At 46.9% G+C, this 15,744-nt stretch overlaps 1 protein-coding gene across 1 annotated transcript in view; it reads left to right on the plus strand.

Annotated features, from left to right (window-relative positions):
• Window positions 1-15,744, plus strand: part of LOC123507508 (transcription elongation factor B polypeptide 3-like) — a 54,636-nt gene that overhangs the window by 18,584 nt on the left and 20,308 nt on the right. Inside the window, exons 6-7 of the mRNA XM_045260420.1 lie at window positions 690-784; window positions 12,284-12,444. Of these exons, the coding sequence (XP_045116355.1) occupies window positions 690-784; window positions 12,284-12,444 (256 nt within the window). The remainder of the gene's footprint in view (window positions 1-689; window positions 785-12,283; window positions 12,445-15,744) is intronic.

The following is a 15,744-nucleotide window of genomic DNA, read 5'->3' on the forward strand; positions in this document are numbered from 1 at the left end:
AACTTTATCGGCCTGTATCTCAAAACATAAGTTATTCCCCTTCTAAAATCTATTTTAAAGCCAATTTTAGCTTGATTTCAATGAAACAAAAACTAAAAAGGAGAAGAATACTTCTTTCAATTCATGTTGCTATTTTTTTTTTTTCATATGTGACCTGGAATTTTGTATTAATAATTTTTGGTAAAAAAAAAAAAAAGATTTTGAAAAAAAATCATAAAACAAAAACGAAAGATGTAATTAAAAATCTAATGACGTGGAAAGCTTTCATATTATAATGTGTCTTTGCCACAGGAAAATGAAGGTTATGGAGCAAATAATGTCATTAGTTTTAGTTGCAATTATAATTGCATGGCGGGGTTGGGGACTAGAATGGGGATGAATGTCTGATTTTGATGTACATGTTCCCAATACTTCACAACATAAAAATCAGAGTGTTTCATGCATATTTATTGGAGATATGACAGCACCGTTCTAAACCAGACGCTCCCCTTAAGGAGCTTTAAAAGAGGTTAGATGGATTTATGGATAAGGATATGTGGAAGTAGGTAGTCACGATTCATCTTCCTGCAGTTTGCCTTATGTTCTTATGTTTAGAGAATTGAGAACTTGTGGGTAAGAACTGACTGACATAATCTCACTGATCTGTCAATGCATTCTAGTTCTCTTCTAACATTCACATGTTTTTACAGACGCAGCAAAGTTTACTCTGGCAAGGTGGTTGGACTCTCATATGTTCCATCACTATATGAAAGTTGCATCAGAGTCCTGCAGGAAAATATTGATGGTAAGACAGCAATTGTGTTGTGTTGAAATGCTAGTAAATGGACACTTAAACCCCCTCCTTTTTTGCAGCCACCCATCAATGTAAACAAAGTGTTCCCCTCCCATACTGCACTGCCTTTGCCTGTGTGTGCATGTGCCTCACTCCCAAGTAGAATCCTCACTTGCTGAGTGGTTTTCTACACTTCTGTTAGTTTCACTGTCTCCTATCTTTTTCAGTATCATAATCCATATCGTACTCATCTGGGGAGTCTTCTACTACTGTCTTCACTATCTATCTCATAGTGATGACAATCCTCATCACTGCTATTATCTCTATGAAGAAGTGAAATATCAATCTCCAAGGCAGGCAAATGATGTTCTTGGGTGGACCATGGGAATGATATTCATACTCCGAAACAAAACAATGATAATTGGCTTTAGTTTCTGCTAAAAAATGAACACCAGTGGTGATTGACTAATGGGGAATCTTCTTGTAACATTAGGATGGCTGAAAATAATGCTTCAAGTGTTTCTTTATATTTTGGCAAGATGTTGCCACCACATGTGGCCTGAAAAAGGTAAAGTCCACACTCAGGGTCTGGTAATATACATGAATGTTTTAGTGTGGTATGCATGTACCATGCAATTACATGGTACTATGGTTCTGCATGTGGTATGAACCAGGCTTGGGTCCAAGTATTTGTACTTGTGCTCGTACTTAAGTACACAATATCATGTACTTGTACTCGTACTCGTACTGTAATCTAAGATTTCCATAGTACATGGACTTCTATTTTTACTCAAGCTTCAAGTACTCAATGATTTTATGATTACGTTTGAGTAATGTCTTTTTTTATTTTTTTATTTATTTTTTTTTATTTAGGAAAGGGCCAGCCAAGGGCAAAAAAAAAAGAAAGGATTAAAAAAAAAAGCCCACTTGAGTGCTGGTTCTCTAAAAAGTGGAAAAGCGTCAGCCAAAATTAGGGAGCGAATGCCTCAATACCTCCCTCTTGAAAGAAGACAAGTCATAAGAATTCGGAAATACAGATGCAGGGAGGGAGTTCCAGAGTTTACCAGTGAAAGGTATGAATGATTGAGAGAACTGGTTAACTCTTGCGTTAGAGAGTTGGACAGAATAGGGATGAGAGGAAGAAGAAAGCCTTGTGTAGCGAAGCCGCAGGAGGAAGGGAGATATGCAGTTAGCATGAAAACAGCGATAAAAGATAGAAAGAGACAGCATTTTGTCGGTGAGAAAGAGGCTGAAGACAATTAGTCAGAGGAGTGGAGTTGATGAGATGAAAAGCTTTTGATTCTATCCTATCTAGTAAAACTGTGACTAGAACACCCCCAAACATGCGAAGAGTACTCCATACAGAGTAAGCAGTTGGAGGGGCAAGAAAAACTGGTGGAGATGCCGCAGAATGCCTAACTTCATAGAAGCTGTTTTAGCAAGAGATGAGATGTGAAGTTTCCAGATAAGACAGACCAAGGATATTCATTGTGGAAGAGGGAGACAGTTGAGTGTCATTGAGGAGATAGTTGTCTGGAAGGTTGTGTCAAGTTGATAGATGGAGGAATTGAGTTTTTGAGGCATTGAAAACCACTAGATTTTCTCTGAAAGATCGGAAGTCAGCATTCTGTGGCGTCCCTGCATGATCTGTTGGCTTCCTGAAGGGTTGGTTGTCTCTGAAAGGACGTGGAAAGATGTAAGTTGGTATCATCAGTGTAGGAGTGGATAGGGCAAGAAGTATGGTTAAGAAGGTCATTAATGAATAATAGAAAGAGAGTGGGTGACAGGACAGAACCCTGAGGAACTCCACTTTTAATAGATTTAGAAGAACAGTGGCCATCTACCACAACAATGATAGAATGGTCGGAAAGGAAACTTTATATAAAGTTGCAGAGAGAAGGATAGAAACCGTAGGAGGGGAGTTTTGAAATCAAAGCTTTGTGCCAAAAGCTCTTAATATGTCTAACGTTACAGCTAAAGTTTCACCAAAATATCTAAAAGAGAACAATCAAGACTCAGTAAGGAAAGCCAGATCACCAGTAGAACAACCTTGACGGATTGTTTGTGCTACCTTCTGTTCTGCTAGCGTGGGAACGAATTCTGGCAATTTACCGCCAACATGGTCTCTACCAGTGCAACAGGTGGTACCGGGGGAGTAAGGACAATGGTGGTGGCAGGAAGGACGTAAGTGGGAGAGGCAGAGTTACAGCCTTTATATCATGTCTTATTAGCTTTATTTATTGTTTATTGTTCGGTTTTGTACATGTTCTAATATGTGGAGGCAAAAGATTTTATTTTGGCTTGAAAGATGGTATTTTAGTGATCAAAAGAGGGACTTTGGCAATGACCAAAGACTGATTGAGGCATTTTTTACACAATTTATATGGTGTAAAGAACTCGTGCTTGACGAAATTCACATTTGGTGGTAGTTTCGCCAGACTAATTAATTCACCAAGTGTGGGGGCTTACTGTACAAGAGAAATAACTGTTCAACACAGAGAAATTTAATAAATAGTCTGTGCGAGTTTGTATAAATTATTGGAAGAGACCACAAAATGCGATGTTTGAGTTACTGAACTATTGTTCGAAAACATCTATTTTGAGTGAAGCAGCTCCAGTGCGGGTTTAGCTGTACTAACTGAGTGCACAATGTACTATGTGTAGTACTACGCCTCAGGGTATCGCTGAAACATCTCATTAAAAAAATGAGGCCCCACACACATAAGAAACACTACCTTCAAAATAGAATCAGCACAATAGCGCAGTCACCCCTACCAAAAGGAACCAAACCCCCATACCTGACCTCCCTACATCCCGTTTTCTATCTCTGGGAGGTCCCTCTCCTGATAAGAAGACGCCGTTCCATGTGAAGCGCGAGAACCGAATCTGGCGAAGGATGACCGAGGGAGGGAGCGAAGCAGAGGAAGAGGGCCCCGATCACCCGCACTGGAGCTGCTTCACTCAAAATAGATGTTTTCAAACAATAGTTCGGTAACTCAAACATCGCATTTTGAGGTACAATCAGCTCCAGTGCGGGTTTAGCTGCATCACAAGTGGAGGAAGGATCCTCCGCCAGACTATACTGAAAGGGAAGGGTACTGTAAACCTCTAACCTGGCAGAGTGAGAACGGTCCGAGAAAGCAGCATACCTGGACCGGTGTGTGGAGGACAGTCCGGTAGAGCTGAGGCAACCTTTGGGAGGGGTGAGGTCTGGTCCCGTCGGGTGAGCGCAAACCTCCCCCGAAGCTACCATCCTCCCCCCCCCCCCCAAAGTCCGACCCGTCGGGTTGGAGAGAGGGGTCCGGGAGGAGTAAGAGGGGCTCTGGAAGCGGCAAAGACTTCTTCTATTGGAGGGTAGGGAAAGGGTCCCGCGTCGTTGCCGTGTAAGATGGAGGTGAGGTCCGGACCCGTAGGGTGGCCGACGACCTCCCCTGACGCTGCCATCCCCCCCAACTCCGACCCGTCAGGTCGAAGAGGGGGGTCTGGGAGGCGAAGGAGGCCCTGCCATGGAGGTGCAAGGGACCTCCTCCAGCGTGTGATCCAGATAGTGGACTACGAAGGAGTGGTCCGAAGCCCACTGTCCATGCTCCCGTACCTAGTCCAAGGAGAAGTGGCGAAGGAAAGCCATGGTGGCTGACATGGCCCTCACTTCGTGCCCCTTTGGTGCATGTCCTGGATCCGCCTCCTCTGTCACCCGCAGAGGACCTTCGAGATGTGGATCCTGGATAGGGGCTTGTGGGTGTCAGGCCAGATGAACAGACGGGTATGTTGGGGATCAGAAGTCGACCCAACATACCGTCGCAAGGACTCCACAGGGCAGAAGGGGTGGTGGTGAAGTCCCTCCATCCACGCCTGGAGCACAATAGGTGCCAAGGAGTGTCCTTCCCTCTCATTCTTGGCCAAGAACTTGGGAAAAGGTGCTAGGGAAACCCGCCGCCCATCCCTGGAGAAGACCAGCCAGGAGGGGTGCCGGATAAGGGCGTGAAGTTGGGAAGCCCTTAAGCCAGAAACCATGGCCACCAAAAACAGTGCCTTCCGCAAGCTCTGTTGAGGAGTAGAATTAGTAGAAGGAGGGTCAGGACTTTGGACAGAGACCAGAAGATCCTTGGTCTCTTCACAGGAGGCCGCTGGTGGAAGTGACCCTTTTTCAGTAAATCCAGGACCCGTCCTCTGATGGTGATGTTAAACTCCAATGACAAGGGGTCCGCTAGAGCAGCCACATAGGTGGCAACGGTTGGGACAGCTCTGCGTCTGACATGGAACATAAAGGACAAAAAGTCATAAACAAGAAATATAAGAAAAAGGCCAGTTGCGGAGAAAAAGCTGGAAAGCTTTCCATGCCGACTCGTACTGGCGGAGGGTGGAATCCCTGGACCCCTTGATGACATCAGAGGAGACCGCAGGGGAGAGGGAGGTGGTCAAGCACGCCTGCAGAAACTCCACGCGTCAAAGCTGGAGGATATTCCAGACTGACGGACGCCATGGCCCTGTACCGCCAGTCTGTTGAGAGGTAGAGGGGAAGGACACCAGAGCAGTAGATGTTGGCACCAGGGCTGGGCCTTCCAGAGAGGGGAGATGAGAAGAACTCGGCCCCTGAACGTCTCCAGCTTGCGCACCACCACCGTCATCACCGTCGTCGCCGGGGGAGGAAAAAGATAAACAAACCCCCCATGTGTTCCAATCCATGAGAAAGGAGTCCGGCCCTCCCGTGGCCGTGACCACGCTCCTGGTGATGTACTGTAGGAGCTGATAGTTCTCTGATGATGCAAATAGGTCCACCTCGGGCAGACCGAACAACTCCACTAGATCCGTGAAAACGTCTGGGTCAAGCGACCATTCCACTGAGGAAGTATCGCTGCGGGACAACGCGTCTGCCCAGACATTGTCCCTGCCCGGCACGTGCACGGCTGACAGCGTAAGATGGCGCAACACTGCCAGATTGAAGAGGGCCTCGGATGTCCTGAGGAGGGAGATCGACCAGGAGGAGCCCATCCTCTTCACACACTGGACTGCCACTACGTTGTCCATGTAGAAGCAGACATGGAGTTGTCGGAGGTCCACCTGTTGCTGAAGGAAAAGCAGAGGCTCCGTCAACTCGCTCATGTTGACGTGCCTCTGTGTGTCAGCCTGCTCCCAGTGTCCCCAGCCCTGTCGACCGTCAGATGCCTGGAAGCCCCAACTGCTGCCCGAAGCGTCTGTGTAGACTTGGAGCTGCGGCGCTGACAGCCTTCAAGGAACCGCGGTCTCCAGAAGGCCCGGAGACAACCACTGACGCAGCAGCCGGTGAAGGTGTGGTGGAACCGAGCACAGACGGTGCGGGGCCGTCCGTGGAAACACCCTGTTGCCTTCCCACTAGAGCCTCCTGCACCACAGAGGCCCCAGTGGTGTCACCTGGGCTGCAAACGTCAAGGAGCCCATGAGCCTCGTCCAAATGCGGTGGGTGAAGGTGGTGGACCAGGAGGCCCTCCTGACCTGCTGCAGGACCCTCCTCCGATTGTCCTCGGACAGGTGGATGGTAGAAGTCCGAGTATCCCACCACATGCCGAGCCATTGCAGATCTTGAGTGGGCTCGAGACGAGACTTGGGGAAATTAAAGTGAAACCCGAGGGATTCGCTGATGGAGACGGTCCTGGTGGTTGCAGCTCGGGCTTCCTCCCTCGACAATCCCTGGACGAGCCAGTCGTCCAGATACATTATAGTTCTGATGTTGACGTCTGCTAGCATTGATGACAGAGTCTTTGTGATCTTGGTGAAGACTCGTGGCGCGATGTTCAAACCGAAGGGCAGGACTGTAAAATGCAGGATGCGGGAGCGGTCCTGCACTGCCAGGTAGGAATGGAAACGCAGACCTATCGGCACATGCCAATATGCATTGGTGAGGTCCAGGGAAGTCAACCAAGAGTGCGGAAGAAGGGTCTTCCTGACCTGCTTGAGCGTCACCATCCTGAAGTGATGACACTCGATGTGGGCGTTGAGAGCAGACAGGTTGACGACCAGACGAGGGTCCTGCCTGTCCTGCCGAGGGACCAAGAAGGGACAGGACAGGAAGACAGGGCCGGAATACTTCTCCAGAACCCCTTGGAGGAGCATCTCCTGCAATATCGCTGAGAGCTGAGGTGATGTTGATGAGAAGGGAGGAGGCATCCGTAGATGCGGGGCACGGCCTTGAGCTCACTCCCAGGAGAGGCCCCGACGAACCACCCTGCCCGCCCATGTGTCGGCCACTTGTCAGCCGCGTTGGACAGGTGACCCAGCACTGGAGAGTCACTGCCACGACCCCCGGGATGCTGCGGTGGTAGTCCGAAAGGGCTGGCCCGAAGCCCTACGGGTAGAGAAACTGCCGTCCCAACCCGGCGGACCTCTCCTATCCCGTGAAGAGGACTGAGCCTGGCGAGAAGCTGATGGGTAGGGGAGGAATCTGTTGGAGGTCCTCTGGAAGCGCGACGGGCCTTGGTATTGAGGAGGGGCCGCCCGAGATGATGAAGCATGGGCTCTCTCAGAGCCTGCGCGGCCTGGTGGAGCTCCCCAGTAAACCACCGCAACCTGAGGGGACCGTGCGAGAGCATCCGCCACTGTCTGTGTAGACCCAAAGGAATCTCCCAGCGGATCCCCTATGAGAAGGGCCGACTGCGCTGGAGATGGCAGAGGAGCCACGACTTGCCTCCAGCAGGCTAAGTGGGATGAAAGACCCTGAGAGAAGGAAGAAGCCATCGCCGGAGCCCCTTGCCAAACGGTGAAGCGCAGCAGGGGCAGGAGGTTAGAGCACAGGAGTGAAGAGGACACCCGTGCGTTCAGATCCTGCCTCTGTGACAGAACCATCAAGATCTTCTCCGCCGTCAGCAAGGCCTGAAAAGAGGAAAAGGCATCCAACGCAAAAGCCTTGTCCTTTTCGGCCTGCCTCACCGTCTCTGACGAAAGGGTGGCCAAGGGAGGAGGAAAGGAGGGTGGAGAACGCGCCGACAGCCAGACTCCCATCCGGGCGTCCAGAGAGTCCCTGACCGGAAGTAGAGGAGTCTTGGGCTTAGCTGACGGTCTGGAAACAGGAGCACTTTGGGCCCGTGCCGCCGACTGATCCCACCAGTCCCTGGCCGCCTTAAGGAACTTGTCCGCCTGGCCAGCTGTCCATGACACGCCCATAGAGCGCCGTGTCGACTCCTCACCCTCGGAGGAAAGGGAAGGAGGAGACAGGCCTGCAAACAAAGAGAGGACTGAGAGGGAACGCGAGAGTTCGTCCACGGACGGTAACGGCAAGGTAGGAGAAGGCTGGGCCGCTTGAGAGAGGGGACGAAAATGCCAGGAAGGAAGAGGAGAGTGGCATGACGTCCCCCAGCACACCTCCTGACCAGGCACTGACGCCGCCTCCCCCTGGGAGGCCCCATCTCGGCGGAGTAAGACTGCCGATCCGGCGACCTGAGACACCTGCCAATCAGGAGGCACAGGAGCCCACGACTCCGGAAAAACCTCCTTCTCCAACTCCTCCTCTGAAGGGGGGTCGTCCGAGACAGGGGAAGAATCCACCCCGTACGGCTCAGATGCCGGATTAGAGAGGGGGAGAGGTGTAGCAGGGTGAGGGTCCGCCACCAGAAGAGAAGCCGAGGATTGGGCACACAGCAGAGGAGCAGCAGAGGAGAGATGGGCCAAAATCCCCGAGAGGAGCTCGTGGATGTTAGGAGGCAGGGGGTCTGAGGGGGGGCCAGGGAGAGTGGAAGGCGGCATCACTGGAGACGGATCCCCGACCACGGGATAGTGAAGTACTGAAGATGGCCCCGGTACCGGCTCCTCCACGACCGAGGAGGGGGGAGAGGAGCGGCCAGCAGAGGACGGGGTAGACGGGACCGCCATCCGAGAGCCCCGGCCCATGAAAGCCAGGCGGAAGTCTTCGTCCTTCCAGACCGCGTGTTTCGTCCTTCCAGACCGCGTGCTTCCCCTTCCTCGGCTGAACGTTGCACCACTTCCCACGATCGGCGCAGCGAAGTGTACTGGAGGCAAAGCTTATCCACCTTGCCCACAGATTGGAGAAATTTCACATTTTCCCGGCACTTCTCACACTTGTCAGTGTCAAACAAGAAGTCCTTGGAAACACAAGGACGATGGGGCACACACAAGTCATGGCCATCGCATGAAAACTCGTATGCGCACCCTTTGCCACCCGAGGAAAACTGGCACTTGGTAGTAGGCATGATGAACTGAAAAGATATCACACGTAAAACACTACCTTATCGCCCCAATCCGGGCTTAGGAGATGCACAACACTCGGCGGTGCAAAAGACCGCAAAGTATGACAAAACGCCATAAAAGTGGCTTAAAAACACTGCACACGCACTGGGAGCCGAACAGCAAAGGTCATGAGCAAACGCTATGCCCTACACCGAAAGAAAGGGCCACTAACACACTCGAGAACATTCGAGAACACCTGCCGGCTCCCCCACCATATGGTCACAAAAAACACACATAATAAAGGCACCACACTGCACTAAAACACACGAAAAGGGTACAGCACAGTGTAATCCATCCATAAATCCAAGATTCTTGCCAAATAGCAAGAGGAAAAGCTGAAAAGAAACACCCAGAGAAAACACCGGCTTTAAGAGCTGGCGAAACAGGCGCAAGCAAGTGTAGGTCCGGCTACCACGAGCGCTGAAACATGGAATGGCGTCTTCTTATCAGGAGAGGGACCTCCCAGAGATAGAAAACGGGATGTAGGGAGGTCAGGTATGGGGTTTGGTTCCTTTTGGTAGGGGTGATTGCGCTATTGTGCTGATTCTATTTTGAAGATAGTGTTTCCTATGTTCGTGGGGCCTCATTTTTTTAATGAGATGTTTCAGCGATACCCTGAGGCGTAGTACTACACAGATAGTACATTGTGCACTCAGTTAGTACAGCTAAACCCGCACTGGAGCTGATTTTACCACAAAATAAGTAAATAAGGACAAACCTTATCAGAATTAATAAGAAAAGAACCACACTACACACTTGTCCTCTTCTATAGCTGACTCACACAATCATTGATAAACCACCAACACATCAAGGTGGGAAGATTGCTAGGCCATATATGAACTGGTCAACACCCACAATACCACCGTGGTAAATACCAACAAAACTGAGCAGGCATCCACGTGCTGCTCCAAGATAAAAACACAGTAATATGGGGCTGAAACCTCTCACCAAATATAGTCACAAGTCACTAAACACAATAGCCACGACAGTGCCTAAGAAACAGAATCTTAGCAATCAGGAATATAGAAAAGAAAATACTCAGCCAGGAGGAGGAAGGGCAGGGGTCATTCTGGGAGCATTACAATATTAACATAACAATAGCATTGCTTGCACTTAACCTATGTTACGTAAATTACATTAATGTCTGATGGTCGTAACAAACTGGATACTGAAGAAATGTGAACAGCTAACAGAGATAATACATAACATCATAGTATGTTCTCTTAAGGAAGGAAAAGTTCCTATAGACTGGAAAAGGGTCAATATTGTGGCAATTTTCAAGGGAAGTAATAAAGAACCAATGAACTACAGACCAGTGTCCCTAACAAGCTTGGTTGCAATGTTAGCTGAAAGGATGAAAGACTGGTGGATGGAATATTTAGAAGATTCTCATACATTGATTGGACGACAATTTGGTTTCAGAAGCAGATGATCTTGTATTATAGACTTATTGAGTTTCTACAGTAGAGGAATTTATATAATTCAAGAGACGGATGAATGGGCAGACTGTGTCCACTTAGACATAAAAAAAAGGCATTTCATAAAGTCCTCCATCAGAGACTGTTATGGTTAACAGGGCAAAGTAGAGTAGACTTCTTTAAGGACAGAAATGAAAGCAGTGATAAAGGGTGAAAAATCAAAATGGTGTAGTTATAAGTGGAGTTCTATAGGGAACAGTCCTGGCTCCTGTAATGTTCATAGTGTATATTAATGGTATGGTAGATGAGGTTGACATTATTTAAGTTTATTTGCAGATGATGCAAAGTTGTTGAAGCAAGTGGAAAATTATATAGATTGTTAAATGTTACAGAAAGACTTGAATAAGTTAAATGAATGGAACAAGAATTGAGAAATGGAATGTAATGCAACAGTATGCAAAGTGATGGAACTGGGGAAAAGTAAAAGAAGACAGACAAGGTTCTACACTATGGGGGGAGTAGAAATTCAGAAAGCCGTGGAAAAGAAAGACTTAGAGATTACAATAAACGATATAGTTGATATAGTTGGAGAAACGTACGAGTTACTAAGAAGAATTAAATGGGCATTTGCTTACATAGATGAAGAGATGATGAAGAATTATTAGAGTTCATGATCTGACCCAAACTAGAATATGCTGCGCTTATTTAGTCACCACATGATGAAAAAATATGAGGAAGATAGAAAGGATTGAGAGTTGCAACCAGATTGGTACCAATTTGAGAAACTTAACCTATGAACACAGATTAAAGAGATTAAAACTTACAACTTTGCAACAGAGGAGAGAAAGAAGAGACTTAATTGCTCTATATAGGGCATGGAAGGGGAGGGACCAAGTTACCAAAGAAGACTTAATGGTGTGGGACTCAAGACATACAAGGGAACACAGCATGAAATTGAAAAAAAAAAACATGTAGAAGAGACATTAAGAAATATAGTTTCCCAAATAGAAACAGAAATATAGAACAATTTGGATGAAACAGTGGTTCAAGCAAGGAATATTCATGAATTTAAGGCTAAGTTGGATGATTATAGGTAAGGAGATAAGTCAGCATGAGCATAGCTCTTTTCCTGTGAAAGAACAACTAGGTAAATCTACACACACAATGCTGATGAACAAAAAAATTAATTAGTAAGAAGTACTTGTACTTGGATTTGAGAGTAGTGCCAAAGTACTCGTACTTGGACTTGAGTTCAGTTATAAAACTGTGGACTCATACATGTACTTGGACTTGTGATGTCAACACATAATAATACTTGCACTTGAGTACAAAAAAATGTATTTGAAACCAAGCCTGGTACACATATACCACAAAACAGTCTTGTGGTAAGGAAGGGGTTAATATTCAACCGGCTTCTTAGGCCAATGAATATGATGATGGCTGGTCTATATTTTTAGTGCTGGTGGTGGTGCAGCTTCTCAGGCTAATGTTGATTGATAGTGACTGGTTTTTATACATTGTAGCAGTGGTGATGATTGTGCAGCTTGCCAGGAGCTCATCTATTATGGAGATGTGCTGGTGTGTGATATAAGTGATGAGAAGTTTAGGTCATGTGAAAGCTTAACTTGTCATATATAAAATGAAAGATATGAAAAAATTGATTCTTAGAGTGGTGGTTAAGTAAAATAAACTCAGTTATCAAATTGTTAGTGCCAAGTCATTAGGAAGCTTTGAAAAAGTAGACAATTGTATGGTTGTAGATGATAAAATAACACATTGCATATAGGAACAGCCACGTGTAGGCCCTTGTGTTGTTACTACTGTGACTACAAGACCCAAACATTCTAAGACGATCCTAAACTCTCATTCCCTGCAGCTCTTGAGTACACTGGAGGGATTCCATTTGAGATCCTGCGTCCTGTTCTGGAGCGAGCATCAGCAAAGCAACTGTTGAACTTGGAGGACTTCAACCACTACCTGCTGGAGGACTCTGACGTGCTGTGGAAGATGCACTGTAAGAGGGACTTCAAGAAAATGGTCAGTATTGAGTGTGAGATGCATATATTTGTGTTGCTTGTTCTCACTCTATCCTGGAAAATGTTGGGTATTGAATGTAGGAGGCAAGTGTTGGGTGTTGCTTGTATGTACTGTATCCTGGGAAATGTAGGATATTGAATGTTTATTTTTATTTTTTTTTTTTCCTCCTCTCTCTTCTATAGTGCCTGTAGGTCTGCTTGAAGAGTAGGGGAAGTGCTGTCCAGCTTCCACCCATTAGTGGCACAGGCAATTTTATTTATAGTGGTACCCATTTTAGGGCCCATATCACCACCCAAACACATCTTTGGTGTAAGAATGTAGAGCCTGGGTATCATGATGACATGTAAGTAACTTTAAACCACCCGACAAATGACAAAGTTTCAAGGTGGCACATGGTGGCTTGTAGGAGGCAAGTGTTGGATGTTGCTTGTGTTTACCCTATCTTGAAAAATGTTTTTTTTTTTTTTTTTTTTTTTTTTTTTTTTATTTATTTATTTATTTATTTTTTTATATGTAGGGAAGAGGGCCAGCCAAGGGCAAAAAAAAGAAAGTTAGAAAAAAGCCCACTTGAGCGCTGGCTCTCCAGAGAGTACAAAAAGTGCCAAAACCGTCAGCCAGAATTAGGGGAGCAAATGCCTCGATACCTCCCTCTTAAAAGAAGACAAGTTGTAGGAATTTGGAAATACAGATGCAGGGAGGGAGTTCCAGAGTTTACCAGTGAAAGGGATGAATGATTGAGCGTACTGGTTAACTCTTGCATTAGAGAGTTGGGCAGAATAGGGATGAGAGGAAGAAGAAAGCCTTGTGCAGCGTGGCCGCAGGAGGAGGGGAGGCATGCAGTTAGCAAGATCAGTAGAACAATTACCATGAAAATAGCGATAAAATATAGAAAGGGATGCAACATTTCGGCGGTGAGAAAGAGACTGAAGACAGTTAGTCAGAGGAGGGGAGTTGATGAGATGAAGAGCTTTTGATTCCACCCTATCAAGCAAAGCTGTGTGAATGGAACACCCCCAAACATGTGAAGAGTACTCCATACAAGGATGGATAAGGCCCTTATACAGAGTAAGCAGTTGGAGGGGCGAGAGGAAGGTGTTGGCTGTTTTTATGCTTACTCTATTCTGGAAGACCCATGGATAATGGTGAAGTAGATTCTCTTAAAGTATTACTAGATGTATTAAGGCATCCTTGAAAACTCATAACTTACTTTAAAATTTGAAAACATCTTTGACAATCCCACTAAAATTATGAAAGCATCCTTGAAAACCCTAGTACAGTAAATCCTGGTCAAGTCAGACCTGAACAAGATATATATCGATTAAGTCAGAAAGTTTCAAGAATGTATTTATTTATTTATTAATTTAACTTTTTAATGTTCTATCCTGAGTGCACCGGTAGGCATTTTTAGCTCCTTGATTGAGTAATGTTAAGGCACTAAGCTAATATTCTGGATGAAATACCCCTGATAGCTCTTGCATTGTGTCATTTAAGGAGTTGTCTGACCGGTTAGAAATGTGAAATGAGTTCGTGTGCAGTGACACTATCAACTACCAAGATCAGTGTTTACATACTTGATAGTAAACACTAGACAGTGTCTTCCTCAGCGTTCATTTATTCTCATAACAGATATATTTTCAGTGTGTGTATGTGTGCGTGTTTCACTGTTTGATCTGCTGCAGTCTCTGACGAGATAGCCAGACGTTACCCTATGGAACGAGCTCAGCGCTCATTATTTCCGATCTTCGGATAGGCCTGAGACCAGACACACACCACACACCGGGACAACAAGGTCACAACTCCTCGATTTACATCCCGTACCTACTCACTGCTAGGTGAACAGGGGCTACACGTGAAAGGAGACACACCCAAATATCTCCACCCGGCCGGGGAATCGAACCCCGGTCCTCTGGCTTGTGAAGCCAGCGCTCTAACCACTGAGCTACCAGGCGTGTGTGTGTGTGTGTGTATTTACCTAGTTGTATTTACCTAGTTGTAGTTTTACAGGGCTTTATGCTCGTGTGGTCCCGTCTTCATATCTACACTTATCCAATTTTTCTTTAAAACTATGTACACTCTTTGCTGACACCACTTCCTCACTCAAACTGTTCCAAGTCTCAACACATCTTTATGGAAACTAAATTTTTTAACATCTCTCAGACATCGTCCCTTCCTTGGTTTCTTACTATGCGATCTTGTGCTTCTAAAGTCATATTCTTCTCTCAGGATCAGTTTCTCATTATCCACTTCATCCATTCCGTTAATCAATTTATAAACTTGTATCAGATCCCCTCTCTCTCTTCTCTGTGTGTGTGTGTGTGTGTGTGCGTGTGTGTGTGTGTGCGCCCAGCCAGCCTTCCCTATTATGGGGCAACCTCAGAGCTCATAGACCGATTTATGGGTAGGACTGAGGCCACAACACACTCCACGCAATGGTAAAGCAAGGCCACAACCCCTTGAGTTACATCCTGTACCTACTTGCTGCTAGGTGAACAGGTGCTACACATTAAGAGGCTTGCCCATTTGCTTTGCTGCGCCTGGGACTCGAACTTGGGCCTTTTTGGCTTTGAGCCGAGTGTACTAACCACTACACAACACCATGTGTGTGTGTGTGTGTGTTTCACTGTTTCACTGTTTCACTGTTTGATCTGCTGCAGTCTCTGATGAGACAGCCAGACGTTACCCTACGGAACGAGCTCAGAGCTCATTATTTCCGATCTTCGGATAGGCCTGAGACCAGGCACACACCACACACTGGGACAACAAGGTCACAACTCCTCGATTTACATCCCGTACCTACTCACTGCTAGGTGAACAGGGGCTACACGTGAAAGGAGACACACCCAAATATCTCCACCCGGCCGGGGAATCGAACCCCGGTCCTCTGGCTTGTGAAGCCAGCGCTCTAACCACTGAGCTACTGGGTGTGTGTGTGTGTGTGTGTGTGTGTGTGTGTGTGTGTGTGTGTGTGTGTGTGTGTGTGTGTGTGTGTGTGTGTGTTCACTGTTTGATCTGCTGCAGTCTCTGATGAGACAGCCAGACGTTACCCTACGGAACGAGCTCAGAGCTCATTATTTCCGATCTTGGGATAGGCCTGAGACCAGGCACACACCACACACCGGGACAACAAGGTCACAACTCCTCGATTTACATCCCGTACCTACTTACTGCTAGGTGAACAGGGGCTACACGTGAAAGGAGACACACCCAAATATCTCCACCCGGCCGGGGAATCGAACCCCGGTCATCTGGCTTGTGAAGCCAGCGCTCTAACCACTGAGCTACCGGTCCGTGTGTGTGTGT

Source organism: Portunus trituberculatus, chromosome 22, assembly GCF_017591435.1.
Source record: "Portunus trituberculatus isolate SZX2019 chromosome 22, ASM1759143v1, whole genome shotgun sequence".
NCBI lineage: Eukaryota > Metazoa > Arthropoda > Malacostraca > Decapoda > Portunidae > Portunus > Portunus trituberculatus.